Source organism: Phascolarctos cinereus, unplaced genomic scaffold, assembly GCF_003287225.1.
Source record: "Phascolarctos cinereus isolate Bilbo 61053 unplaced genomic scaffold, phaCin_HiC Scaffold_3;HRSCAF=262, whole genome shotgun sequence".
NCBI lineage: Eukaryota > Metazoa > Chordata > Mammalia > Diprotodontia > Phascolarctidae > Phascolarctos > Phascolarctos cinereus.
The window spans coordinates 235,536,870-235,564,688 of NW_027555736.1; the positions used below are offsets into that span (position 1 = coordinate 235,536,870).

A 27,819-nucleotide genomic window follows, 5' to 3' on the forward strand; every position below is an offset into this window, starting at 1 on the left:
TCAGAAATGGATTTCCTTAGCATATACTTTGTCTGGTCCAGTTACTCTTTCCAACTTTGTCTCTTAAGCATCTTTTCTACCTCCTATTCAGGAGCTGATTTTTAAAGTCCAAATTTGGTGATTCCATTCTAAATTGTTAGAGATATGATAAATCTGCTCCATTTTCTTATTGTTGCTCCTTGTCAAATTTGTCTATTAATTTTCTTGGGATGCTATGGCTTAGTTTGAAATCTCTTGCCCTGATTTCTGTACTTGTGTGTTATACTTGCACTATTTTTCATGGATTTATAAGGAAAAACTGTAATCTCCTGACACATTCATGGTAATTTTTGCAAATAGGTTTGCATTCTAAACCAGTATTCCCCTTTGTTGCCATATTGGCTTGGCAAGGAGATCTAGGCTTTTTACATGTTTTTTTTTTGTAGATTTTGCTTTACTTCATTTAAATTTTGTTGGAAATTGTGATAATCAAGATAAATGTAATTATCTTTTTCCATTTCCCGTTCTTCAACATTGATGATTTATTTGAATAGGCTGGATTGAAGAATTAAAACTGTAAGCAGTTGCTGAGTCACAGTCTGTAAGAGTTGGTTCTCTGGATGATGACTTCAGAGACTAGGTCATTACTTAAGACCCTACTTTCTCCAAAGCTCTTGGACCCATTGGAGTCTAAGGTAAGGGTAACCATAATGGTAGCAGTGGTTTGATTTGCCTGGAACATTAAAAAAAATTTTTTATTAATTCATTTTGATTTATCAACAATCACTTTCATAAGCTTTTGAGTTTTAAATTTTTCTCCCTCTCCCTCCGAATATCCCTCCCCAAGATGGCATGCAATCTGATATAGGCTATACATAAACACTGCTATTAAACATATTTTCACATTAGTCATGTGGTAAGGAAGAACTAGGAACCACAAGAAAGAGGAAACAAAACAAAACAGAATTAGAAAATGGCAAGTAGTATGCTTCAGTCTGCATTCAAACTCCATAGTTTTTATTTGGATGTGGATAGCATTTTCTATCATGAGACTTTTGGAGATGTCTTAGATCCTTGCATTGCTGAGAAGGGCTAAGTCTATAAAAGTTAGTCATCACATAACATGGCTGTTACTGTGTACAGTGTTTTCCTGGTTCTGCTCACGTCACTCAGCATCAGTCCATACAAGTCTTTCTAGGTTTTTCTGAAGTCTGCCTGCTCATCATTTCTAACAGCACAATAGTATTCCATTATATTCATATACCACAACTTGTTCAGCCATTCCCCAACTGATGGCATCTCCTCAATTTCCAATTATTTGCCACCACAAAAAGAGCTGCTATCTAAGTATTTTTGTACATGTGGCTCCTTTTCCCATTTTTATGATCTCTTTGAGATAACAGCCCTAGAAGTTGTCTGGCACATTTTTCATCCTGTCTTTCCCTCAGTGTGCCTTATTGGTTTAGCTAGTAGCCCTGTAAGTGGCAGTTGGTTAGCAGTGGGTGGGGATGTCTCTAGAGGGCTTGCTTCTCAGGATAATGACTGCAGGGCTTGGATTGAAAACAAAATAAGACTGGAAAGGTGAGAGCATTGTTATGCAAAGCCCTAAATGCCAAGTTGAGGATTTTGGATTTTGTACTAGTGGCAGTAGGTTGCCACTGAAGATTTTTGAGTAGGGGAGCAATGTCGTTAGATCTCCATTTTAGGAATATTTATTTGGGAGTTTTGTGGAAGATAGAGTAAAAAATGGAGAAACTGAAAGCAGAGAGGCCAATTAGGTTTATAGTCCCCACAATGGGGACCATGGCCCATGTAGGGGTAGGGGAGGAGAGAACAGCATGACTTCAAAAGGGCTGTGGTATGACCCTCATAGAGTGTGTGATCAGAGGGTCAGAAGATGGTTCACATCCCACTCTCCCATAATAGCCAGTCATGAGTTTGTCTCCTATATGACTATTACATGCCCTTTAGCCACTATAATCCCAACATTGTCCTGCTCTACCACGAGCAGCTATCTGAGCTACACTGGGTATTAGCCCGGTAGTATGCTTATGCTCAAACCCTGGCCTAGGCATCTACAGCAGCTACATGGATATCATTGAAAAATTTTTCTCTCCTAATATATTCAGCCCTATCCCCAAAATCACACTGTCTATTCTACATTATAGGGTAGTAACTGGCAAGAAGCCTGCCACTCCCTTTTTATTTTGAGTGGGATAGAGCAAATTGGATAGGTTGAACAAGTATGTGTAGTTTAGTCTCTATCATAGATTTCATTAAATTATTTTTTCTTGTCCAAACCCATCCTTCTTCCAAACTTCCCTATGTCTATTGAACACATCACCATTTTTAAAGTTACCCAAGTTCATAATCCTATTATGATACTCAATTCCTCACTTTAATTTACCCTACATATTCAAGCAGTTGCCAAATATTGTCATTTTTATACCTACATCTTTTTTGTTTGTCCCTTCATTCTACCCACACAGCCATGATTGCAGTTCAGACTCTCATTCTCTGTTCCATTGAAATGGTGTATTAATTGGTTTCCCTGCCTCAGGTCTCTCTCTAATTAATTTTTTACATACCTACCGAAATGATTTTTTTTTCTTTTTGATGAGGCAGTTGGGGTTAAATGACTTGCCCAAGGTCACGCAGCTAGTAAGTGTCAAATGTCTGAGGTCAAATTTGAATTCAGGTCCTCCTGACTTCAAGGCCTGAGCTCTATCCACTGTACCACCTATCTGCCTCAGTGATTTTCTTAAAGTGCAGGTCTGACTATGTCATTCTTCTGCTCAGTAAAACTCCAATGGCTCTAGGATCAAATATAAAATTCCCCATTTGGCATTTAAAGCCCTTGACAAGCTGGACCCACCCTACATTTCCAACTCTATTAGTCTCCTTCTGTAGTTCTGTAGTTCAGCTAAACTGGCCTGCTTGTTCTTCCTCACACATACAAAAACACAACTAAAATATTGAGATATGGGGCAGCTAAGTGGTGCAGTGGATAGAGCACCTGCCCTGGAGTCAGGAGAACATGAGTTGAAATCCAGCCTCAGACACATAACACTCACTAGCTGTGTGACTCTGGGCAAGTCACTTAACCCCAAATGCCTCGCCAAAAAAAATGCCCAAAAACAAACAAACAAACAAAAAAAAGATATTGAGATATGAATAAGAAATTTAGGCAGAATTAATTATTAATGAATTATTAGGCAGAATAGTATAAGGAAAGAGGAATAGATTTATATTGAAAATTTACTGAGTTGAAATCAGATAATAAAAATATCTTTAAAACAGAAATCTACACATTTCAATAGCTACATTGATCAAATTAACTAACAAACAATTATTATTTATTATTTACAAATCTATTCTGTCCCCCATGGAAGTTTTTCGAAAGTAGTGTTATGTTTTATGACATTGCTTTCATGGGCAAAAATGTTTTTGTAATGTAAGTAAATAAAAATATTTTAAAATATTGTTTATTTCATCTTTAATCCTTTTAATGTCCATTTTATACAGTTTATAATATGCATAATATAACAATAGTATGTGTATATAATTTACTAATATATCTTTGTTGGATATGCTAAGTTTTTTTTTATCAATAAAGGTGTTTGATCAAAAAAATTGGAGACCATTAAATTATGTTCTTTGTTCAGCCAAGAATTTAATAGTTCATATATAAACTAGAGTAGGTCTTATATGAGTGGAGAGAAGGAGATGCTGAGGAGAGATCTGGGGGAAGAATTGGTAGGATTAAGCCACATATATATAAGGACATTGAGGATAAAGGAGAGGACAAAGAATCAGGGAGGACTTCAAGGTGGTGAAGCTTTTATAATTGGAGAGATATTAGTGTCCTTAATTGGAAATTGAGGGGATGCCCAACAGTTGGGGAATGGCTGAATAAGTTGTGGTATATGAATGTAATGGAATGCTATTGTGCTATAAGAAATGATGAGCAAGCAGACTTCAGAAAAACCTGGAAAGACTTGTATGGACTAATGCTGAGTGAAGTGAGCAGATCCAGAAGAACATTGTACATACAGCCACATTGTGCAGTGACTAACTTTGATAGACTTAGATCTTCTCAGCAATGCAAGGATCTAAGACAACTCCAAAAGTCTCATGCTATCCACCACTAGAGAGAGAACTATGGAGTTTGAAGGCAGATCAAAGCATGCTATTTGCTGTTTTTTTCTTCTGTTTTGTTTCCTCTTTCTTGTGGTTCCTTCTATTGGTTCTAATTCTTCCTTACAACATGACTAATGTGAAAATATGTTTAATAGGAGTGTATATGTATAGCCTATATCAGATTGCATGCCATCTTGGGGAGAGGTATTGGAAGGGAGAGAGAGAAAAATTTAAAACTCAAAAGCTTATGGAAGTGATTATTGATAAATTCAAATAAATAAAAAAAGAAATAGAGAATTTTGGAGGAGATAAAGTTTTTTTGGGGAAATATAATAAATTCCATTTTGAACATATTTAAATTAAGGTGGCCACATTAACTGAATCATTTTATAAGTTATTTTTGAAGGGAGGAGCTATATCATTTTTCATTTTTGTATCCTTGGCACAGGGCCTCCATGTAATAGATGCTGATTGATGATTATTGATTAATTGATGGTTGAAAGTATGAACACCTTTCTCGGAGAGAATTCAAAGGGACAACTCTATGATTTCATGGTTGTTATAGAATCAAGTCAAAGTCAGCTGTAAAGCCCACAATGGAGGAAGAATATGGCTTCTGAAAGGGAATAGCTTTTGATGGAGGAGGAAGGAATTTCTTTTGCCTTTTCTCCCCACTACCTCCATCAGTCATGTCAACTAGCACCAGAACTACTTAGCCAGTAGGAGACACCCCATCCAGCAGTTGGATTGTCAGTTACCGAGAGATTAAGATGTATTTGAAGGTACAGAAATACATGCATCATGTGCTCAGATATGAATATGCTCAGATACAGAGATTCAGTCATTCAAGTAATATGACTTCAAGGAAGAGATCTGGCCATGAACTTTCAAGAGACACTGTGACTTGTGAAGAAGACTCTAGGATGCCAGCTAAACAATCCACCCAGCAGAGATGCTGCACCTAGGGGGAACTCTTTGAGGACTCTCTGGGAAAGAAGGGACTTGGCCAGATGTGTTCTCTTATGTATGTGCCTCATGACATCATACTCTTAAATTTCTGCCTACTCTTCCCATGGATACCATGTGTATTTGTGGCAGAGCGTGTTTCTGTTTTATGGAGAAATGTTTTGTAGTTACTATACCACTTTAATAAATGCCTTTCTATGAGAAAACGTGTCTACTGGATGATTATTAATGGGAAGCACACTAATGGGTCTTTAGGAACTACAGTTTTATAAGTAGCTAATCAAAGGGTACCCTGGAACCTGGGAGTAGCAGCCACTTCTGCAAACCCAAACCATAAGTGTGGGTGCAGGCTAGGGGAGTATCCCAGAAGAAGTATTACATTAGTATTTGAAAGGACCTCATTTGCCATTTAGACCAACACAAACATGAAAAATAATCCGCTTTACAATATACCCAAAAAGTGATTACCCAGCCATTGCTTGACAACCTCCAATGAAGTCCCAAGGCAGCCCATTTAATTTTCAGATAACTCTGTTAGAAAGTTTTTCTTCCATCAAGCCTAAATTTGTCTCTTGGCAGCTTATACCCTTAACTCCTAGTTCTTCCCTCTGGGGCTAAATAGAGCAAGTCTAATCCCTCTTCCACATGACAACCTTTCAAATGCTTGAAGACAGCTATCATGTCCCCCTGGAGTCTTTTCGAGGCTAAATATCCATATTTCCTTGAACTAGTCTTCACATAGTGGGCCATTTCGTGTCATAAATCAGAATAATGATCTCGTTTCATATAGGTCTATTAGTATGCCCAAAGTTATTCACTACAATCCAGATTTATTCTTGGATCAAAGCATATAGATCCTCTTTAACACTAGGGAATCTTCTTTTTTTGGCCAAGAGCAAAATTTGATTCTTTTGTTTTTAAAATTCATAGTTCTTTTCTTTTCTTAACATTGTGGTTTACCTTCAAGTAGGCAAGTCCTAGCTTGAGAAGAAACATTAATGGATTAAAATCTTCCTTGTCCCCAAGTTTTTCGTCTGCAATACTTCCCATCTAGATTCAAATATTCATCTAGAAACTAGAGTGGATGTTCATAATTTTGTTTTGCAGTTCATCACATTTTCCACTTAACACATTTCACTTTCAGGTTAATTTCACCATCATTCCTCTTGTTAAACACAGCAAGAGAGATGATACTTTTGTTTCCTATATCTCTAGCCATTCATCTTATCAGCGTTTATAAAATGACTCAACCACCAGAGATTTTTAGTCTGTTTGATGCATAAAGCCCATTCTCTCCATCATATACTGAGCCATGTGTCTTCCCTTTGCTACACAGTAGACAAATATATGACTGTTCTAATTAAAATCTGGTAGAAGAAAATGATTACAAGAAGTAATGTATTAACCATATAATGTTTTGGAATGGTAGTGGGTGGCTGTCATAATTTCTGCTTCTACAGTATATGAAAATGGAAAATAAAGTAGGGGTTTTTTTTGTTGTTGGGAAAGAAGATTTCATGTTATCTGTGTTTGCAGGCTTTCTGGCTCATATGCTGGAGGAATCCTTGCTGCGGGGGTGTTTTCATTTTCTCGCCTAACATGGCAGTGGTCCATTGCAGCAGAGGTTTTTAGCCTAAACAATTTGTTTGTGGGGCTGCTTATGGCTCTTGCTGCACATTTTGAGAAGGCAACAACTGCAGAAGACAGATCAAAGGTAACCTATTTTGATCAAAGTAAAATTATTTTTGTTTTAATTTTTGAATAAATGCTGTATTTTTAAAAGAACTTCAGTTTAAATACTGAACTTATATGTTCCACTTACTGTCACAGCAGTCTAGATAATATTGGCTGAATAAGTATATTTAGTTATTTTACTGTACACTGCTACTCTGCCCTTCATAAACCCTTCTCAAATTAAAAAGTCAGTTTCCTGTGTAGTGAGCTCTTTCTTTGCGTGCATGTAGTGGAAAAAATAGTTTTGCTTTGATTGAATATCTAATAGCTTTAAGCTAATTTTAAATGCCAGCATTATATCTCACGCTCTACTTACACTGTTCTGTGTTACAAAATAGTGGTTCTTAAAGGGTATGCCATAAATTTTGCTAAGTGTGTCCTGAATGGGGTAATTTATTCATTCATATATTTATTTATTCATTTATTTGTTTGTTTAGTGGGAGCCATAGATCAGCACCTTTTCTGAAGCTTGTAGTCTTAAGAGATGTGCCTGGGGAATTTGAGAGATTTAACTTTTTACCTATATGACCTTAACTTCTCTGGGCCTCAGTTACTTTATCTGTAAAGCAAGGGGGTTAGACCAAATCATATCTAAAATATTTTTTAACTTTAAATTCTATATCAGTATGAGGTATTAGTGGTATTAATTCACATGTCCATAGTGCTTTTTAACTTTCTTCACAGTAACCTGAAGAATAAGTATAACCCCCATTTTACAGAAGAAGAAACTGAGTCTCAGAGCTGATAAGTGACTTGGCCCTACACAGTTATAAAGTGTCAGAGTTTGTTTCTACAAGGATGTTCTTTGGGGGACAGGTTACCCCTCCAGCACACACAGCTACCCATGACCCACCTACCTAAGGAGAAACAAAAACTTCAGTCAGATTATAAGCTACAACTAAAATCTGGAGAACTATCACCCCTAAAGTTTTGAATGTTGAAGGTGTAGCCATAAGCACTCTCTTCTCCACTTCAGCTGCCTACCGGGATAAATTGTGGTTCGGGACACTGAATGGGACTTTTTTTCCTACTAGAGATGTGTCTTGGTTGAGTAGGAAATACGAGTGGATTTGTTATTTATTCCCTCATGGTTAGGACTTTTGTGTGTTAATAACAAAATAGAGTTTCTCCTGAATTACTCATCTTTGATTTTAAGCCACTTAGTTTAAACTTAGTATAAAATGTTGAACCATTTTCTCTTTTTATCTCCCAAATGGTGGGTGCCACTAGGGTGTTTGCCTAGGAGTGAAGCATATTTCCTCCAAACCTGCCTGAGTAATGGGAGACAATATGGCATGGTGGGTGGAGAGCCACACACTGGCTGTGTGACCTCAAGCAAGTCACTTAACCTCAGTGCCCCAGGCAGCTATGTAAGACTTGAAGCAGGGGAGGATACAATTATCCTTATAGAGAAAGAGAGTGTCCTTATCTTGGGGTTCCCTGTGCCAGTGAAATCATAGATCTTAACCTTATGATAGTCATTCCTGCAATATCACTAAAAATAGGGTCTTCAAACTTTCAGATTTCCTACCATGAAGAACCATTAGAAATGGCAGAGGATTATTTTGTGAATACTGTGCTTATCACTTAATTACAGGAAATATATACAAAACACTTGACTTGCAGCAATCCAGTAAAATAGGGAGTAAGATTGTATTGTCCCGTTTTGCAGATTATACAACTGTAGTTCAGAGAGGCGAAGTGACGCCTATCTAATAAATTGAATTCTTTATTAACTCACCTGCATCTCTCACCCCTCATGCAGTGTGGAGTGGTGGCCATGGAACTAGCCTTGAGACTCAGCGAGATATAGGTATAAGTCCCACCTCTGACACATTTTGGCTGTGTGACCCCCAGCAAGTAACCTGTCCAAGGAACTCCCTAAGACTCAAAGTTTGAGAGAAGGTTGAAGATCTGCATCTTTAGAGGAAGTGCCTTACCATGAGCCCCCTACAATGAGGAAATCACAGACTGAATCCCCATACAATAGAATGTGTTGTGGTTTCTTCTATCAAAGAATATTTTCCCATGAAGTGGAAAAAAAAGTTTAAGGACTAAGATTGTAAATCATTATGACCTTAGTTACAAGTTCACTGGCTTTTAGCATGATTGCAAAAAATATGTTTATCCTGCAAAACGAAAACAAATGAAATAGTGTTGGAATTTTCAAATGTAAGATCCCAGAGATAAGAACAGTGAATTTTAGTGAAGCTGTTGTCATCAAATAAAACCATTTCTTGAGCATCTTTGACAAAAAGGGAGGTTTCTATGTGCTATAAGCACATAGAACTATGAGTAGCCACAACCTCAAAGGGAAGACAAACACAATTGTGAGTTTGATAAGCATTCTGGAAGTGTAGCTAAAGAACAGTATAAATGTTTTAGTGTATTTGTAGTTCATGTAATAATGTTAAATAAATTTAATGCTATTGAAGTGTCTATATGTTACATTGGAATAAGTGATACATTTAAAATGAGGAATACAATTCACTATTACCGTTGGTAAATTTATTTCTGAAACTTCTCTGTCCTTCCATAAGTTCATTTCTGTTGAACCTGTTCTTCATCTTTATTTACCTCTGCTCCCTCTATTCTTCCATATTCTAGTTTCCTCTTCAACCTCCCATTCTGACTTCATTTGTCTGTCTATTGTAGATCCTGTGGTCAGCCATTTCATTGATTCGTTGATCACAGCCCTGGAATCCTTTGCTCACTTGATATCTCCTAGTATTTCAGATTTGTTAATTCCCAAACCTGGGTAATCTTCCTTACCCATTTATTTTTTGGACCTGTGCTTCCAAGTTGGCAAATATGACTGGTAAAATTCACAAAGCCATGTTAATGGAGTCCACCACAAATTAATGGTATCTGACCTCATCTGGATGCTCTTTATATATGCTAACTGGAACTAATTGGGCTAGCTTCTTATTGAATTCTAGCTTATTTTATTCTTTGTAGTTGTTCCAAGCATTCTTCTCAAATCCCCAAACACACTACTACCCAGTCATTCTCAGTAGATAATTTCTACTAACCAAAATAAGGGCTCAAGATCCCTTAGCTTCTCTCCTTCCTCTCTAAAAGTGTTTTTTTGTGTTACTCCATACTTTTTTATGCTTTTTGGTGAGGTAATCGAGGTTAAAACAGGGTCACACAGCTAGTAAGTATCAAGTGTCTGAGGCCGGATTTGAACTTAGGTCCTCCTGACTTCCAGGCCACAGTTCTATCCACTGCGCCACCTAGCTGCCCCCCATACTCTTTTTAAAAAAAAATTAATTACTTTGTTTTTTGTTACCTTTTGAGTTTGGAACTGTCTCCCTCCCTCCCCAGCCTGTACTAGAGAAGGACATCATTTCACATAGATAGGTAGATAGCTAGCTAGCTAGCTAGATAGATATAGACTTATTTACATATATATCCACCTGTATGTAAAACCATACTATGCATACTTCTGTTTATCAGTTCTTTCTCTGGGAGTAGGTAGCATCTTCCTTCATAAGTCCTTTGTAGTTAATTTGGATATTTATAATATTCAGAATAACTTAGTCATTCACAGTTATTTTTGGAACAATACTGCTGTTACTGTATACAACATTCTCAGTTCTGTTCATTTCATCTTATTATTTCATGTAAGTCTTTCCATGTTTTTCTAAAATCAACCTGCTCATCATTTCTTACAACACAATAGTATTCCATCACAATCATATACCAGAATTTGTTTAGCCATTCACCAATTAATGAGCATCCCCTCAATTTCTAGTTCTTTGCCACCATGAAGACAGCTGTTACATATATATATATATATATATATATATATACATATGTATATGTATATACATATGTATATACATATATATATACATATGTATATGTATATACATATGTATATATATATATGTGTGTATATATATATATATACATATGTATATACATATACATATGTATATACATATGTATATGTATATACATATGTATATATATATATATGTGTGTATATATTAGAACACATAGGTTCTTTTCCTTTTTCCCTAATCACTTTGAGAATCAGACCTAATAGCAGTATTGCTCAAAGGGTAGGGTATAATTCTAGATTGCTCTCCAAAATGGTTGGATAAGTTCACAGTTCCACCAGCAGTGTATTCGCGTTCTGATTTTCCCATATCCCTTCCAACATTTGTCATTTTTCCTTTCTATCATTTACCTGATTTGATAGGTATAAGATGATACCCCAAAGTTGTTTTCATTCACATTTCTCTAATCAGTATATATCTCCCTTTATATCTAGATCATGTATCCATTTTGACCTAATCTTAATAAATGGTGTTAAGATATTGGTCTATACCCAGTTTCTGCCAGATTGCTTTTCAATTTTCCCAACAATTTTTACCATATAGTGAATTATCATCCCCAAAGCTTAAGTCTTAACATTTATCAAACACAAAATTACTATAATAATTTACTACTGTGTATTGTATGTCTACTCTGTTCCCACTGATCTACTTTTGTGTTTTGTATTTCTTAGCCAGTACCAGATAGTTACTGCCTTATAATACAGTTTAAGATCTGGCACTGCTAAACCTCCATCCTTTACATTTTTTCATATTTTTTACCTTTTGTTCTTCTGAATGAATTTTGTTATTACTTTTTCTAGCTCAAAGTAATTTTTTGGTAATTTAATTGAGATGGTGTTGAATAAATACATTAGTTTAGGTAGAATTGTCATTTTTTAGCTCTGCCCAGCCATGGCCAATGAATATTTTTCCAGTTATTTATTTGTATAAAAAGTGTTTTATAATTATGTTCACGTAGTTCTTGGGTTTGCCTTGGCAGGTATACTCCCAGTTATTTTATGCTATTTGTGGTTCTTTTAACTGGGGTATCTCTTACTATCTCTTCTTGGAGGGTTTTGTTGGTGATATGTAGAAATGCTGACAATTTATGTAGGTTTATTTTATATCCTACTACTTTGCTAAAATTATTGTTTCACATAGCTTTTGAGTTGAATTTCTAGGATTTTCCAAATATATCATCATAACTGCATTGTTAACTCCAGCCTTTTCTGCTTCCATTTTTCTCAGCCTTTCTGTAGCATTGACACTCTTTGAAATTCTCTTCTTTGGTTTCCTTGGTACAATACTGTTCTGTATTTTACCTTTCTTGTCTGACTACTCATTCTCTGCCTCCTTTCACTTCTCTCTTTTTCTCCAGCCCTACAAACAGGCATTCTCCAAAGTTCTAAATTTGTTCCTCTTCTTTTTTTCTTTCTACACTATTATTCTTTGATAAAATGAGATAATTTTTTGATGTGCTTTGTAAAACTTAGGTTTTATTAAACTGTCTGCTACTCCACATTTTTGAAGTAGAATCAAAATAGATACCTGCATATACATAGCATGCATTGTCAGTTTACCCCTTAGGCATTTCTGCATGTTTGCCCAGTCTTTCAAATTCAGCATGTTCAAAACTGAGTTCTTCCATCATTTCTCTAAAACCTATTCCTCCTTCTTACTTCCTTATTTATATTAAAACCACTACCATTCTTGCCATCATGCAAAACATTGGTGTTATTTTTAACTTTACCCTCTTCCTTCATTCTCACATCCAGACAGTTGACAAGTCTTTTGCTTTTACTTCCTTCTTGCTGCCCCAACTTCTTAGCCTGGCATTCCAAAGTCTTTGACAATATGACTCATATCTTTACGACATATCACCCATTCATTACTCTCCTATATTTTGTACATTGTACGCGTACTCTACATTTCAGCCAAACTCTGCTACTCGTTATTCTTGTGCCCTTTTGTGCTTACCTGCCTTTGATCATGTCCTCTGCCCCAAATGTCTTGCTACTACAGTATATGTCTTCCTTTGAAATCTTACTCTTCTTTTATGACCCAGCTCAAAATCCATCTACTGGAAGCATTTTTGGATTCCTTATAATCATGTGTAACACACACATAGCCCTGAACTCCAGAGCAATGAATGCGCCTTATTTAGTTTTGTATTCCCTCTAGTTCATAGCACGACATCTGAAGCACAGTACGTATCAGTATCCTTTGTTGAATTATTGAGTTACATACTAATCTGTTTAATAAAAAGAAATATTTGATGATAGATAATGGTGTTGGTAGTAGTTCTGAAAAAAGAAAACATTCACAGCAGAGAAGGGTAGACTCAGATAGTCTTAACTGTACAGGATTTTTTAAAGTAGCATGCTAGGTAGAAGTGCTTTTAAATATGGCTATTCATACCTGACATTTTAATTAGTGTTACATACATTTCCCTGTAAGTGAATTCTTAGCTTTGATTTATTAATTGTGTCAGTATTATATTTAATTTTTTCTTTCAGATATCCAAGATTGGTGCCTTCTGCTGTGGCCTTAGCTTATGCAATCAGCATACAATCATACTTTATGTGTTGTGCATTGCATTGTGGGTTCTCTTCCGACTCTTTAAAGAAATGGTAGGTGTTGACACCTTGTAAAATGGTACAGGTGAAAAACTTTTTGAGGATCTTGTTTGGGCTTACCATAATAATGGGACAGCTAGGTGGTGCAGTAGATAGAACACCAGGCCTGGAGTCAGGAAGACATCTTCCTGAGTTCAAATCTGGCCTCAGACACTTAGTAGCTGGGTGATCCTGGGTAAGTCACTTAACCTTATTTGCCTCTGTTTCCTTATCTGTAAAATGAGCTGGAGAAGTAAATGGCAAGCCATTCCAGTATCTTTACCAAGAAAACCCAAAATGGGGTCACAAAGAACTGGATATAACTAAAAATGACTGAACAACAACAAAACATAATTTTTCTTAAGAAATCAGAGAACCTGAGTCCATAATCTTTCCCATGGGAACAACAGTCTTGCTCATCTGTGCAAAATGTAAATAACCAAAGTCCCTGAATATAGGAATTTTTTTTAAAAAGGATTTATAAAAATTATACAACCTTCAGCATACTCCCCAAATAGATCAAAGACAGAGGGAAAGAGGATCTATCGATATGTATATAAATATTTATAATAGCATTCTTTGTTGTACCAAAGAACTGGAAACAAAGTGAAGCCCATCATTTGGGAAGTAGCTAAAATAAATTGTGATATATGAATGTAGTTGGATATTTTTGTGCCATAGGATTTGATAAAAATGATGGCTTCAGAGAAACCTGGGGAGAATTGTATGAACTAATGCATAGTGAAGTGAGTAGAACCAAGAATACAGTTTAAACAGCAATTACAGTAACATAAAGAAATGACTTTGAAATATTTAAGAATGCAGATTAATGCACTAACCAATCATGACTTCCAAAGACTGATGATGAGGCATGCTTCTCTCTTTGTAGAGGGGCAGTGGACTAGAGATGCAGAATGAGACATACATTTTCAGACACAGACAGTCTGCAGATTTGTTTTGCTTGACTCATTTGTTACAAGAGAAGGCTGAGGGGCAGGGTGGGGCAAGGGGAGGTAGGGGAGGCAGTGTTAGTGAGTAGTGATTATTGTCAATCCATCAAGTATTTATTAAGCACTTGCTGTTTACCATGCTCTATGCTGGGCTCTGGAGATACAAATAGAAAGACTGAAACAATCTCTACTCTCAGTGAGCTTACATTTTAACAGGAGAGAAAGCAAAAATACACAATTATACAAAGAATAAATATAAAGAGTAGTCTATATACAAATATAGAGTAGTTTAATACAAAATGTTTTGGGAAAGAGAGTCCATGTTGAGAGGATCAGGAAAGGCTCCATATAAAAGGTTGTGCCTGAACTGTATCTTGAAGGAGAGGCATTCTCTGAGGCAAAGATAAGGAGGAAGTGAATTACAGGCATGGGAAATGGCCAACGCAAAGGAACAGAGATGGGAGATCAAGATGGAGTATCCTGTGAAGAACAGAGAAGAAGTCACTTTGACTAGACCGCAGAGTGCAGGAGAGGAAATAATATACTATAAGGCTAGAAATAATTGATTATTTTCCTAATTTTAAAGCACCGCTACATTCCTGTTACAAACCCTTGATCAAAATGGAAGTTTCGGGGGGAGGAACATATATAGCTTTATTCATGTTTATAGTTGACATTTATAGGGTGCTTTTGGGTTTGCACAGTGCTTTACAAATATTAGCTTATTTATCCTCATAACATCCCCATTCTACATATGCTACTATTATCCCCATTTTACAGATGAGGAATGAGACAGTGGTTAAGTGATTTGTCCAGTCACACAGCTAGCAAGCATCTGAGTCTGCATTTGAACTCCGGTCTTTTTGACTCCAGATCCAGCAGCCTATGAACTACACCATAATGTTATGTATTAGTATTCAGTAATGATATTTTCATTTTCTGCCTTGATGTAGTCTATTTTTAAAAACGATTTGTATATTTGTTCTTTCCATTTTCTTTTCATACTTTTTATATGGCACCTTAATAATTATAGATATTAAATATTCTTATTAAATTGCTTTATTACATATTTACTTTTTTGGCTTTTGGGGGTAGTTTGGCTTTTTCCTTTGGAGGAGCGGGTGTTGTAGGAGGATCTGGGAGTGTGACTGCAGTAGTGATGAAGCTACCAATTCATATCAGCAATTGTTCTGCAACTTACAATTTTAGAATAGCCTGAGACAATGAGAGATTAAGTGACTTTCCCATGGTCACAAAGTCATTATTTGTCAGAAGCAAGATTTGAACCCCGGTATTTCTGATCTGTAATCAGTTTTTGGGACGGTTGAAGAGTGTAAAGGCAGAGAAGCAGAATCAGACATGTTCAGTTATGTTAGTATTGTTGCTTCCATTCCCTTCCTTTCTTTCCCTTTTTCCTTTGTAATTTGGGCAAGGTGGGCAAGAGAGAGCAAAAAATATATAAGGGAAAATGAGGAGAAAAAATACAAATAACAATTGTAATTGTGAATGGGATACCTCACCTTTTAAACGGATGAGGATAGCAGAATGGGTTAGAAAACAGAATCCAAGAATATGTTGTTTACAAGAGACACATTTGAAACAAAAATACACACAGAGACTTGAAATGAAGACCTGGAGTAGAATTTGTGCTTTAGGCAAAATTTAAAAACTAGGCATACTGATCATCTCAGGCAAGGCAACAAGAAAATTAGACATTACACATATTCAGATGCACATTGCAGTCCTGGAGCATAGTCCCAGGGTGATGAGGAGCACTAGCCAACCTGAGCTTGTGTCCATGGGAGAACGAGGGTCCTGGTCACACTTCCAGGGTGAAAAAGAGTGCTTGTGGTCACTCACATAACAGAGCACAGGCCAAGAGAGTAGTAAATACACCTCTCCTTAGATCCTACCATCTTGGAAGAACTGAAAGCTTATAGACCCCTAGAACTAGTTCTGAAAACAGCTGCACAAAAAACCTGAAGCTTGGGACAGTGCCCTGTCCAGCCAAGGAGTACAGCCCAACTTCAATATAAGGTAAAACTCAAAAATAGGCTGGAAAAATAAGTAAACAACAAAAAAGATCCTGACCATAAAAAGTTACCATGGTGACTGGGAAGATAAAAACACAAATTCAGAAGATGACAACAAAGTCAAAACTGCTATATCCAAAGCCTCAAAGAATAATCCAAATTAGTCTCAGATGTTAGAAGATCTGAAAAATGATTTAAAAATCAAAAGGAGTATATGTATGTGTATATATATATATATATATATATATATATGTATGTGTATATATATATATATACATATATGTATATGTATATGTGTTTCTCAGCCTTGCATTTCACATTTACAAAATTGATCATATGCTATGGCATAAAAAAACTCCTTAAATGTAGAAGAGCAGAAAAGTTAAATACATTCTTTCCTGACTACAGCTTAATAAGACATATTCAGTAAGGATCATTTGAAGAAAAGATTCAAATTCAGATGGAGACTAAAAGATATAATCCTAAAGAAATTTTTGGGCATCAAAAAAAAAAAAAGAAACAAGCATTTGTGCCAAAGAAAATGGTCACAAATGGAACAGCATGCCAAAACTTTTTGGATGCAACAAAGGTAGTCCTAAAGAGAAAATGTATGTAACTAAACACTTTCCCCAATTGGTAATGCTACTAAAATTAAGAGAAAAAGAGCATCAGCAAAATATTTTGTTTGATTGATTCTTGATGTTTCACAGAGTCATTAGCTTCTGCTTGCCCAATTCTAATTTTCTCAAAATTATTTTCTTCATTTAGCTTTTATATGTACTTTTCAATTTGACTAATCCTATTTTTTAAGAAGTTCTTTTCTTCAGTACATCTTTTTTCCATTTGGCCAGTTCTGCTTTTTCAGGTGTTCTCTTCATTGGACTTTTGTGCCTCTTTTACCATTTGTCCTATTCTGTTTTTTAAGGTGTTATTTTCAGTATTTTTTGTGTGTGTGTTTCTTTTAACAAGATGTTCTCTTTTGTCATGATGTTCTTACATCATTGTCCTTTCTTTTCCCAATTTTACCTCTACCTCTCTTATTTGATGAGAAAAAAAAATATTCTCCAAATTAAGTACAGGAGGTCTTCCATGTTAGAGGGGATAACTTACCAGAAAAAGGCCAATTAAAGTAAATCCATTTGAAGCTTAGATGATTATTTCTAGATAGTAGTTTTTAAAATATTTTTTGGGGGCTTTATCTTGAAAAATAAATATTAATTATTGAAACAGTTTATTTTAGTAAACTTGTGTTTTAAAAAAAAAATGAAGCTTACAATTGCAGTTATGCCCTAATTCTTATGGTAAAAAATTTTTGGTGGTGGTGTTTGGTGAGATTTGGGGGCAAAGTTGTATGATATGACATACTTCAAGTCTTATTTGACTTTCTCACTGAGAACATATAGTCATGATTGAAAGATATTCCAGGGCTTCACCAATTTTCCCAATTTGAGTCTTTGATATTCAGGTCATTCCTATTTTTTCATTATTTAAGCCAGAGGTTAACCTAAAAACATTTGGTGAGATTGACTAGGTTATTAAGCAGGAATATGTGTTTGAATGCAGTCATTCCCTTGGAATTTCATCTTTTCCCCTTTTCTACATTTCACTATCCCTTGACATTTCACCCATTTCCTCCTTTACTCCAGTCCGATGAAGAGGTGGGTGACCCTGCTTCTCACCAAGACCAACTCCTGTTTAAGTACAGTTGATCTTATCTCTTCCAATTCATTAGTCTCATGATCATTACCCTACATTTCTCTTCAGTTCTCCCTATCTTACGGGTTCCTTTCCTTGCGTTTACAAAAAAGCACAAATTTCCTCATTTTTAAAAGTTTTCCCTAAATCCTACCATCCCTCCCTGCATTTCATCTTATATCTGTCTTCCCTGTTTCAGTCAAACCTCTTATAAAGTCTGTCTGTACTCTTCATTTACTCCCTCTCCTCTCACATTTCTAAATTCTTCAATTTGGCTTCTGACCTTATTACTATGTAGAAAGTACTTTCTCCATAATTATCAATAATCCCTTATTTGCCAAATCTAATGGCCTTTTCTCATTTCTTTTCTTTCTTAACCTCTCAGTAATACATGATACAGTGATTACCCTCTCTTTCTGGGTAATTTCTCCTCTGGATTTTCTCAACACTGTTCCTTCCAAGTTCTTCCTATCCCTTGACTGGACCATCAGCCATCACATGCTCCCTAACTGGGTGTAACTCAGTAACTGATGCTTCTCATTTCTTTCCACTTTTATTTGATGAGCTCATCAGCTCCCACAGATTTAATCATTTCTGTGCAGATGACTCCTAGATCTATATATCTAGCTATAGTCTCTATCTGAGATACTCTCCTTTTACTGGGTATTTCAAACTGGATGTCCTATAGGCATCTCATACTTAAAATTTACAAATTGGAATTCACTCTCTTTTCTCAAACCCATCTGTTTTCCATACTTTCCTGTTAAGGGAACCACCATTTTTCCTGTCACTCAGGTTCATAACTTCTATGTTATCAACCTCTCACCTTCACTCACCTCACAGATACAATAAGTTTCTGAATCTTTTTTCTTCCTCCATAATACCTCATCTATCAACCGTCACCCTCCTTAAGGTCCTCATCACCTCTTGCCTAGGTTATCATAAGTAGCCTCCTAAGTGGTCTTCCTGTCGTAAGTCTCTCTCCCCTCCAATCCAGTCTCCACCTAGCTGCCAAAGTGATTTTTCTTAAAATAGTCACACACACACACACACTCTTAAGAAACTCTGGTGGTTCCCTGTAACCTTTAGGATCAAATATCCTTGGCATTTAAGGCTCTTCATAACTTTCCTTCTTACTCATTCATTATTCCCTCTTTGTTTTCTATAGTCCAGAATTTCATACTATTCCTCACACATGACATTCCATTTCTTTTCTCCATGTCTTTGCACTGGCTATCTCCCATGCCAGGAATACACTCTCTCTTTACCTCAGCTCCTTGGACTCTCTTTTTTCAAGACTCACTTGAAATGCCATCTTCTACAAGAGGCTTTTCTTAGCCCCTTCAGCTTGTAGTGTCTTCTCCACCAAGGGTACCTTATATCTGTTTTGTATATGTTTAATAATACCTAGGTGTGTTCATGTCATCTCTTTCTTTAGAATATAAGTTCCTTGAGGACAGACACTGTTTTGCTTTTGTCCTTGTAAATGTGACTGGCATGTAGCTTTAATCTCTTAATGAATCTGCATTACTGACAAATTTTCTAAGTGGTTCATTAGTATGACTTCTGCTTCCCAATGTGACTTCAAATGGTGGCATCGTGGTGTAGTTAAATAGTTAGCTTGCCCCAGAATCAAGAAGATTCTTGACTCCAGCCCTGCCACTGATGCATACTGTCTCTGTGACTTTGGGCAAAGCTCCAGGCAATTATCTTAGATTTTAAGTTACAGAATAGTTACTTATCTGCATCGGTAGAGGGGTTTTTACCACTGTGTAATTCCCTATAGAGGTCATTGCAATCACAGGCCCGAAACAAAAAAAGTAGTCGCTGAAGACCCAGATAATAAAGTGAGATAATGAGAGCCCCATATGTGTGTGTGCATATATATGTCAAGAAAATTCTTAAAATTTTACTTTAATACCCTATAGTGCATATTCTACATTATATATTGTAATCAAGAAAAGTTATTTTTAAATATTAAAGGACATTTCAAAACAATAGTATAATGTAAAGACTATTTCCCATTGTGTCATTTTAATGAAACATCTAAAATAGCTACCCAAGAAATACTTGTAGTGGTATTCCATAAATTGTATGTTACGTAATTGTGATAGAGACAGTGAACCAAGTCTGCCGCTGATGATGACAGGAAAGTATACCAACATTGGAGGGACATTTTCTGGCATATGCAATACAAGCCAACAACACTTAATCACTTCAAAGTGGGTTATCTCAGCTTTGCAGGGCTTCAGCCATCTATGTATGTCATGACATGATTTAAATGTAAAAAATGCAATGAATATGATACTCATGAGTCTTTCCTAATGTCATTTGCTTCACTCAAATTTCACCCAGCCATGCAAAGAAGATCAGGCTGATGAAATTTTCTTAGTAATCCATAGTAATTGGAAGGTTTAACAAAGTATTTTGTGGTGACTTACTATAAATTGAGAGATCAGCTCTGTAAATATAGTTCATGTTTTTCTTGGTGTGTTCTCAATGTTCCAAATAATTAAACTAAAATAAACATTGTAATAGAATCTTATATGTTTTGACACAGGAGCTCTCCCTAGGCCATTTGCTAAAGCTGAGTCTGTTCTTCTCTGCTGGTTTTCTGCCTTATCTCTACCTGCCTATCTCATCCTACCTCAATCAAGCTCGTTGGACCTGGGGAGACCAGACTACATTTTCAGGATTTCTGACCCATTTTCTTAGGGAAGAGTATGGAACATTCAACCTGGTAAGTTCATTTTTCAAATCCTTTTAAAATGAAATTTATGAGAAAATTTCCTTCAGTTTTCTTCCTGGGCAGTTATTGGAAAAATTACATTAATTAGACTTCTCATCTTAGTTATTTATATGACAAACTTTTCCTTGGGATGTGCCTTTGAGGATGCCTTAGAAAGTGTTGGAATCATTTAATCCACCTTTTTTTTTGCTATTGAGGTAGAATAATATTCTTTTTGGATAACAAGCATTAAAAAGACTTTGCTGTCTATGGTGGAAACAACATTTCAATAATTTTAGCAGTAGGTGTCACTGTGAGCATTGGGTTTATGAATAAAAACTATTAGAGGAAAGTTGAAGAATGAATCCAGTATTTTCAGTTGCCCTGGTTGAATTATGATCGTTCACAAATTTGTTGTACACTGTAAGTGGTTGATATTCAGTCCAAGACTAGATAAGTTTTTTGAAAAAAGTTAGATTGTGTGTGTGTGTGTGTGTGTGTGTGTGTGTGTGTGTATGTGTGTGTGTGTGATAACTATTTGGAGAAAATATGTTTCTGAATGATTTTAAAGGTCTTAGTTTCAGGAAGTAGCTAACATGCACCATATATAAATTAGAGAGTGAGGAAAAACCCAATCTACTACCATATGTTTGGTGTATGAAAAATGGAAGAACAGTCAGTAGTCTTATTGAGAGACTATTTTGATTAGGATGGTTAGGATAATTTATTGATTCCCTATGCCATGGTCAATATATGGAAGTGTCATTATATAGACTAGTGCTCGTTGTATGAAAATGTTAATTGAGATTCAAGAGGAACTTAGAAATAGAGAATAAAATTCACTTATTGCTTATGAAATTAGTAATTGTGTACCACTAAGCATAATGGGACCAAACATAGTAGAAGAACATGCAGACAGGTGATTGGAATTGTCTATAAAATTATAGAAAGCTAACCAATGAAATTGTTAATTAACTCTTCCTTCTGGGAACATTATTTCAATTGGTGTTTAGCTTGATCTAAATCATAGAAACATAGATTTACAGCTGAAAGGTACCTTAAAGGTCATTTAGTCCAACACCTCACTTTAAAGACATGGACTTGCCCAGAGTCACACAAATAACACTGCCAGACTGGTATTCAAAACCTGGTGCTTTGACCATTATGTTTTGGAGTTCTTTTTAAAACATTATAGCACTGTATACTACCATATATATTTTCTCTAAAAAATACTTTCTTAAGATTCTGAAACAATGATTTTGAAAGAGAAAATGTGTTATATATTCTAAATGTATTCTTAAATTCAAAAAACTAAAATATGCTATGATTTAATTCTTGTATGCATCATTGAATATAACTGTTTCTCTTTGATGACCAGGCCAAATCTGAGAGAGGATCCAGCATGTCTGAAATATTGCTGTGAGTAAAACATCTGTGGAACAGCTTTTGAATGTGTTTTCCGTTACCAGACTTTACTTCTCAGAACTTGTGAGGACTGTTGATTTTCCTCTGAGGAAGTAGCATCCAACTCTGATAAGTTTCTCCCTTTGCCTTTGTCTTTGCATGCTGATACTTGTTCTTGAATAGAAAACGAGATGTAGAATGCAGGCCAATGTTGTCTGAGAGTTGCATACTAAAACAGGACATTTCTGTTTGCTGCAAGGTGATCCAAAACAGAATGTTTAGAAATAACTTGTTCTTTGTCCTAGATTTTTGGTAATAACCTTTCTTAAGAAATTGTTATTCAAGCATTTTATCCACCCAAAATTTGAACAAATGTTTTCACGTAATCCGTATAATGAACTAAGATGGTTTGATTCTTCAGAGATTCATTTATTTAGGATTTCAAAAATTTTTTTAAGCTGTCATTGTAGTACATGTGCAAGTAGAAAAAATTCTTCTTGACTTCTGTATTGATTAATATCATCCTACAGAAGCGGCATGATGTAGAGCAGAGGTGTCAAACACACGGCTAGCAGGTGTCTGCAACACTCCTGACTGTGGCCAAACCAGATTAAAATGCAATTAGTGAATATTTAACAAAATAAATAAATATTCATTAAAACATAGATAAGGTTAATTTGTGGTTTTCTAAGTCACTACATGGCCACCAGCGATCCTTATGGAATGTTTAGTGGCCTGCATTTCTCTTTCAGTTTGACACCACTGGTATAGTGGATAGAGAGCTAATCAGTTGGGTTCATGTGCTGCCATGGACTTTTGCTGGTTTTGTGACTGGGCAAGTTATCTATCAAGAAAAATAACTAACTCCAAGGTACCACCTCACACCTATCAGAGGAGCAAATGTAACAGAAAAGAAGAATAACAAGTGTTGGAGGGGATATGGGAAAATTGTAACACTAATGTACTGTTGATAGAGTTGTGAACTGATCTAACTGTTGTGGAGAGCAATTTAGAACAGTGCCCAGAGGGTATAAAACTGTGACTACCCATTGATCCAGCAATACCACTTCTAGCTCTGTATCCCAAAGAGATTTTTAAAAGAGGAAATGGAAAATGAAAAGGACCTATATGTACAAAAATATGCTATTCACGGTGGCAAAAAACTGGAACTTAATGAGATGGCCATCTATTGAAGAATAGTTGACGAAGTTGTGGTATATGATTGTGATGGAATACTATTGTGCTATAAAAAATGACAAGCAGGAGGGTTACAGGAAAACCTGGAAAGACATATGTGAACTGATTCAAAGCAAAGTGAGTGGAACCAGAACATTGTACAAAGTAACAGCAAGATTGTATAATAATCAGCTGTGAATGACTTAGTTATTCCCAATAATACAGTGATCCAAGGCAGTCCCAAAGGACGTATGGTAAAAAATGCTATCCATCTCCAGAGACGGAACTGATGGAGTCTGAATATAGATCTAAGCATACTTTTTTAAACTTTTGCTTTTTTTTTTTGATCTGTGTTTTCTTTAACAGCATGACTAATATGGAAATATGTTTTGCATGACTGAGCATGTATAACTTACATCAAATTGCTTGCCTTTTCAAAGAAGAAGGGGGAAGGGAGGGAGGAAGAGAGGGTGGAACTCAAAATTTTGAAAAATGAATGTTAAAATTTTTTACATGTAATTGAAAAAAATTAAATATTTAAAAGGAAAAATAATTAGAATGATTAACCATATAAAAACAAAAAATGTTCCTATCTACCTTTATTACTTTAACAGAACTGTGAATCTCCTAATAGTATCATTAATTTAAAATATAAGGAAATATGTCTTTAATGAAAGAGAAGAGGAAGAAAAATAGTAGCTCATCATTACTAGTAGTCACTTCTGTATATTGTTTATTTAGAGGCAAAGGACTTCAGAGTTTGGAGGGGCCTCAGACATCTGTTATAGTCCCTTCATTCCCCTGATGAGGAGTCCCTGTGACCCAGAGGGACTAAGTGACTTCACCCAGCTGTGCTCCTCTGCTAAGGAAAGAAACATCCAAATCGTCTTGCTCTTGATCCATTATTTGTTCATTCTTTCATTCAGTAAACACTTACTAGTCCTACTGTGCACAAAGCACTCTCCTAGGCATGAAGGTTGATGCAAAGATATATCTTATATAATCCCTGCCCTAAAGAAGTTTATAGTTTTGTAGATTAAGTGACTCTACTTCATCTTAAAGCTACTCTACCTTGGGTCCCAGTTTCTTCTAAATGCTTCCCTTAGCGTTTGACTAACTTTTGAGGACTCCTTTTCTCTTTTTTTTCTCTTATTTACACTTTCATTATACTATAAATATTATGTCTTTATTCTCCTAATGGCTCTGTTACTTTACTTTTCATTCTTTGTTAGTCTATCTCAAAAAAATTGGCAGTCCCTGTACTCTTCCACTTTTTTTCCTCACCTTAGTTATATGATATTTGGAAATAAAAACATATATTGGCTTGGAGGATCATTACATGAGTTACAAAGAATATAGCATAACATTGGATATTGAATAAAGGTATGATAATATGTTAAGAGAGTGAGTACTTAAATCCATCTTAGTAGAAAGAAAATAAATAAATCTTATACTTAGAAAGAAACTTCAAGAAGATGACCACATGTATCAAAATAGTTACCTGAAATAAAATAAAGATAAAAGATAATGAAGGTCTAGTGCATTTATTGATTGGTTGAGTAAAAAAAAAAAAGAATTCTGGGTACTAAATGTTTCATATGAATAGCAGTATTGAGGGGAGCCTTCTAATAACATAAGAGAAAAATCCTTCATTTTGATAGAATTTAATCATACATTCTCTTCTAGTCAAGCAAATTTGATTCCTTCCCAATTCATCTCTAAACTGCACTTGATGAGGAAGTTACTGAACCTAATGACCATCTTTCAGAACTTACATTTAAGCAACAGTTCTTCAGAAATTTATTTTGAAAACTTGACCCCATTCTTTTTGAAAAATAGTTTGAAATGAGTCTCATGATGGAATCAGAATAATCATATCTTCTTATGGTAGATGAGTGTCCTTTGGTAAAGCACATAGTGTGTGGATGCCATAATTATTTCTTGCTTTTTTTCCTTGTGAAATTGGTGTCAGAGAGAGATCACTTTGAGTTGAAGGATATTATCTACTGTTTCAAGTATAAGAACTTCCCTAGAGCAAACAGCTATAGATGTCACCTGGAATGGATAGTAGCTGTATGTTTTTTAGTTGGTAAAATAATTCAGGCCTAAAAGAATCATCCTGTTTATCTAAGATTTACTAAATAATACGTGCATGAGAAGAAATTGATGTAAAAGAAAGCATCTTTTGAGAGAAATGAGTGGGGAGTGGGTAGGGGGTCAGGGTAAATGGAGATCTCCATTTTTGCTACATTTCTATTAAGTCTGGCAAGTAGATGTTCTCTGGAAGGACCTCCAGAAACTATTATTGCTTTCAGCATTTTAATTGATTGAGGCAGTATCTACCTCTGTATTAATGTGAAGTTCCAAGAACCATTTTAACCATAACTTTTGGTCCATCCAGTTAGCATGATCTGAATGAGCTACAGAGGTATAGTCAACAGAGACCTGTTACTGACCTTTGATATGATTTCACTCCTTGGTTGACAAACTGATAATTGACCAATAGTCAATTTTTGGAACTCTTCTGGAAGAGAGAGAGATAGAGAGAGAGAAAGAGTGTGAGTGTATCTCTGTGTGTAGACATAACCTGAGTTTAACTTTGTCATGTTCTTATATGTGGTCTTTTTTTTTGTCCTAAAATTCAGTTTTTAAAATTAAAAAAAAATTTATTCTAATATTATTCTAATTGTAGTATATGTTCTGGATTTCATCAGAAATTTTGTGTTTATGAAAAAATGCTTGATTTAGAATTTAAAATTATTTAAAATTTAAAAGTTGTTTTCTGACTAATGAAAATGATAAATTAGGTGTTTACTTTTTAGTTTTCAGATGGCAAATATGAAGATTGAATTATCAGTTAATATTCAAGTCCTCGCAGTTGTTGCTTGTTTATGTTTAGCAAGGCAGTAAGTAACATCTCTACTTTTGCTATGGTTTTTTTCCTATTAAGTGAATGAATTTTCAGTGTGTTGGTCTATAATTACATTCTGAGAAACCTAATGTCACTATTTCTGCTTGTCAAATTTGCATGCTTTGTAAATGCTTTATGATTCCCAGATTATAAAAGAATGCTGAAAAATTGAATTGAGTAATGTTCCTTTTCAGAATAACCAAATGAATCTTTTGATAGTCTTAAACTTTCAAAGCATTTGTACCACTCATAGTATAAAATAACTTAGACACAAGTTGAAGTTGAGCATAGGCGGTCCACAATTTACATTCACCTGACCTATTATGTGTACATTTCTTACACATGACTAGCCAACTGAAGGAATTCCTTTAGTTTTTTAGTACTACTGGAGATTTTATTTCTTCTCTTCTGGTACCTTATTTCCCCTTCCTCATATGCCATTTGCTGCTTGGGAGTGCCTACCAAATCAGGACTAATGGTGGGAAGTGAGGGGAGAGTAAAACCCAGATGATAAACCTCCTTCAGTAGGTCCATTCTTTAATTAACTCTGCCTCCATTTCATCTATTCAAAAAGTAGTGCCTGGGGCAGCTAGGTGGCGCAGTGGAGAGAGCACCGGCCCTGAAGTCAGGAGGACCTGAGTTCAAATCCGGCCTCAGACCAAACACTTGACCTGTACTAGCTGTGTGACCCTGGGCAAGTCACTTAACCCCAACTGCCAAAGAAAGAAAGAAAGAAAGAAAGAAAGAAAGAAAGAAAGAAAGAAAGAAAGAAAGAAAGAAAGAAAGAAAGAAAGAAAGAAGAAAGAAAGAAAGAAAGAAAGAAAGAAAGAAAGAAGGAAAGAAGGAAAGAAAGAAAGAAGGAAAGAAAGAACAAAAAGTAGTGCCATTTGCTGTTCCCTACGAACTCTACCTCAGCTTTAAATGAGGAAATAATTATTACTTTCCTCTGAAATGTAGACAAATCTTTCTTTTTTTTTTTGGCTAGTCAGTGAGTTAAGTGACTTGCCCAGGGTCACACAGCTAGTAAGCATTATGTGTCTGAGGCCAGATTTGAACTCATATCCTCCTGAATCCAGGGCCAGTGCTCTATCCACTGCACCAACTAGCTGCCTCTAGACAAATCTTTCTTGAGTCTGATTTATGCAAAGGTCTACCAAAAACCATCTATTGGCATTTTTAAAAGTTCCCTTAAATTTTTTTAATGTTTACTTTTTATTTTAAATCCATAATAAAAAAATGTATTATGTCTTGCAGGGACAAACAAAACCCACCATTGGTGGGGCTTTTTGTTGGAATGCTTTGTGTTTATTCATTGTTCTTTGCTTGGAGAGCAAATTTAGATATTTCAAAACCTCTTTTCATGGGCGTGGTAAGTTTCCTACAGTTATTGCCCTTCGTCTAGACTTTTGTAAGACTTCACCTTATTATTTTATAAGCATTTTAGAAGTAAAAATAATTATGAGAATGTAAAATTAGAGTTATGGCCTTTTAAAGAATCCATCAGTTGATTAACAGCAGGTAAATGATAAAAATAAATTCAAAGTGGTTTTCATTTGGTCATCTACTACTATCCCTCCTGCTTTGTTCCTGTTTAAAATATAATTATTTCCATGATCTGAAATTTATCTGTGTTAGGTTGCCCCTGCAGAATGCGTTGTTCA

At 35.5% G+C, this 27,819-nt stretch overlaps 1 protein-coding gene across 1 annotated transcript in view; it reads left to right on the top strand.

The window, feature by feature from the left end:
* Positions 1 to 27,819, top strand: part of TMEM260 (transmembrane protein 260) — an 89,263-nt gene that overhangs the window by 46,617 nt on the left and 14,827 nt on the right. The window contains exons 4-9 of the mRNA XM_020986452.2: positions 6,622 to 6,799; positions 13,163 to 13,276; positions 20,500 to 20,679; positions 22,046 to 22,086; positions 26,070 to 26,153; positions 27,413 to 27,527. Of these exons, the coding sequence (XP_020842111.1) occupies positions 6,622 to 6,799; positions 13,163 to 13,276; positions 20,500 to 20,679; positions 22,046 to 22,086; positions 26,070 to 26,153; positions 27,413 to 27,527 (712 nt within the window). The remainder of the gene's footprint in view (positions 1 to 6,621; positions 6,800 to 13,162; positions 13,277 to 20,499; positions 20,680 to 22,045; positions 22,087 to 26,069; positions 26,154 to 27,412; positions 27,528 to 27,819) is intronic.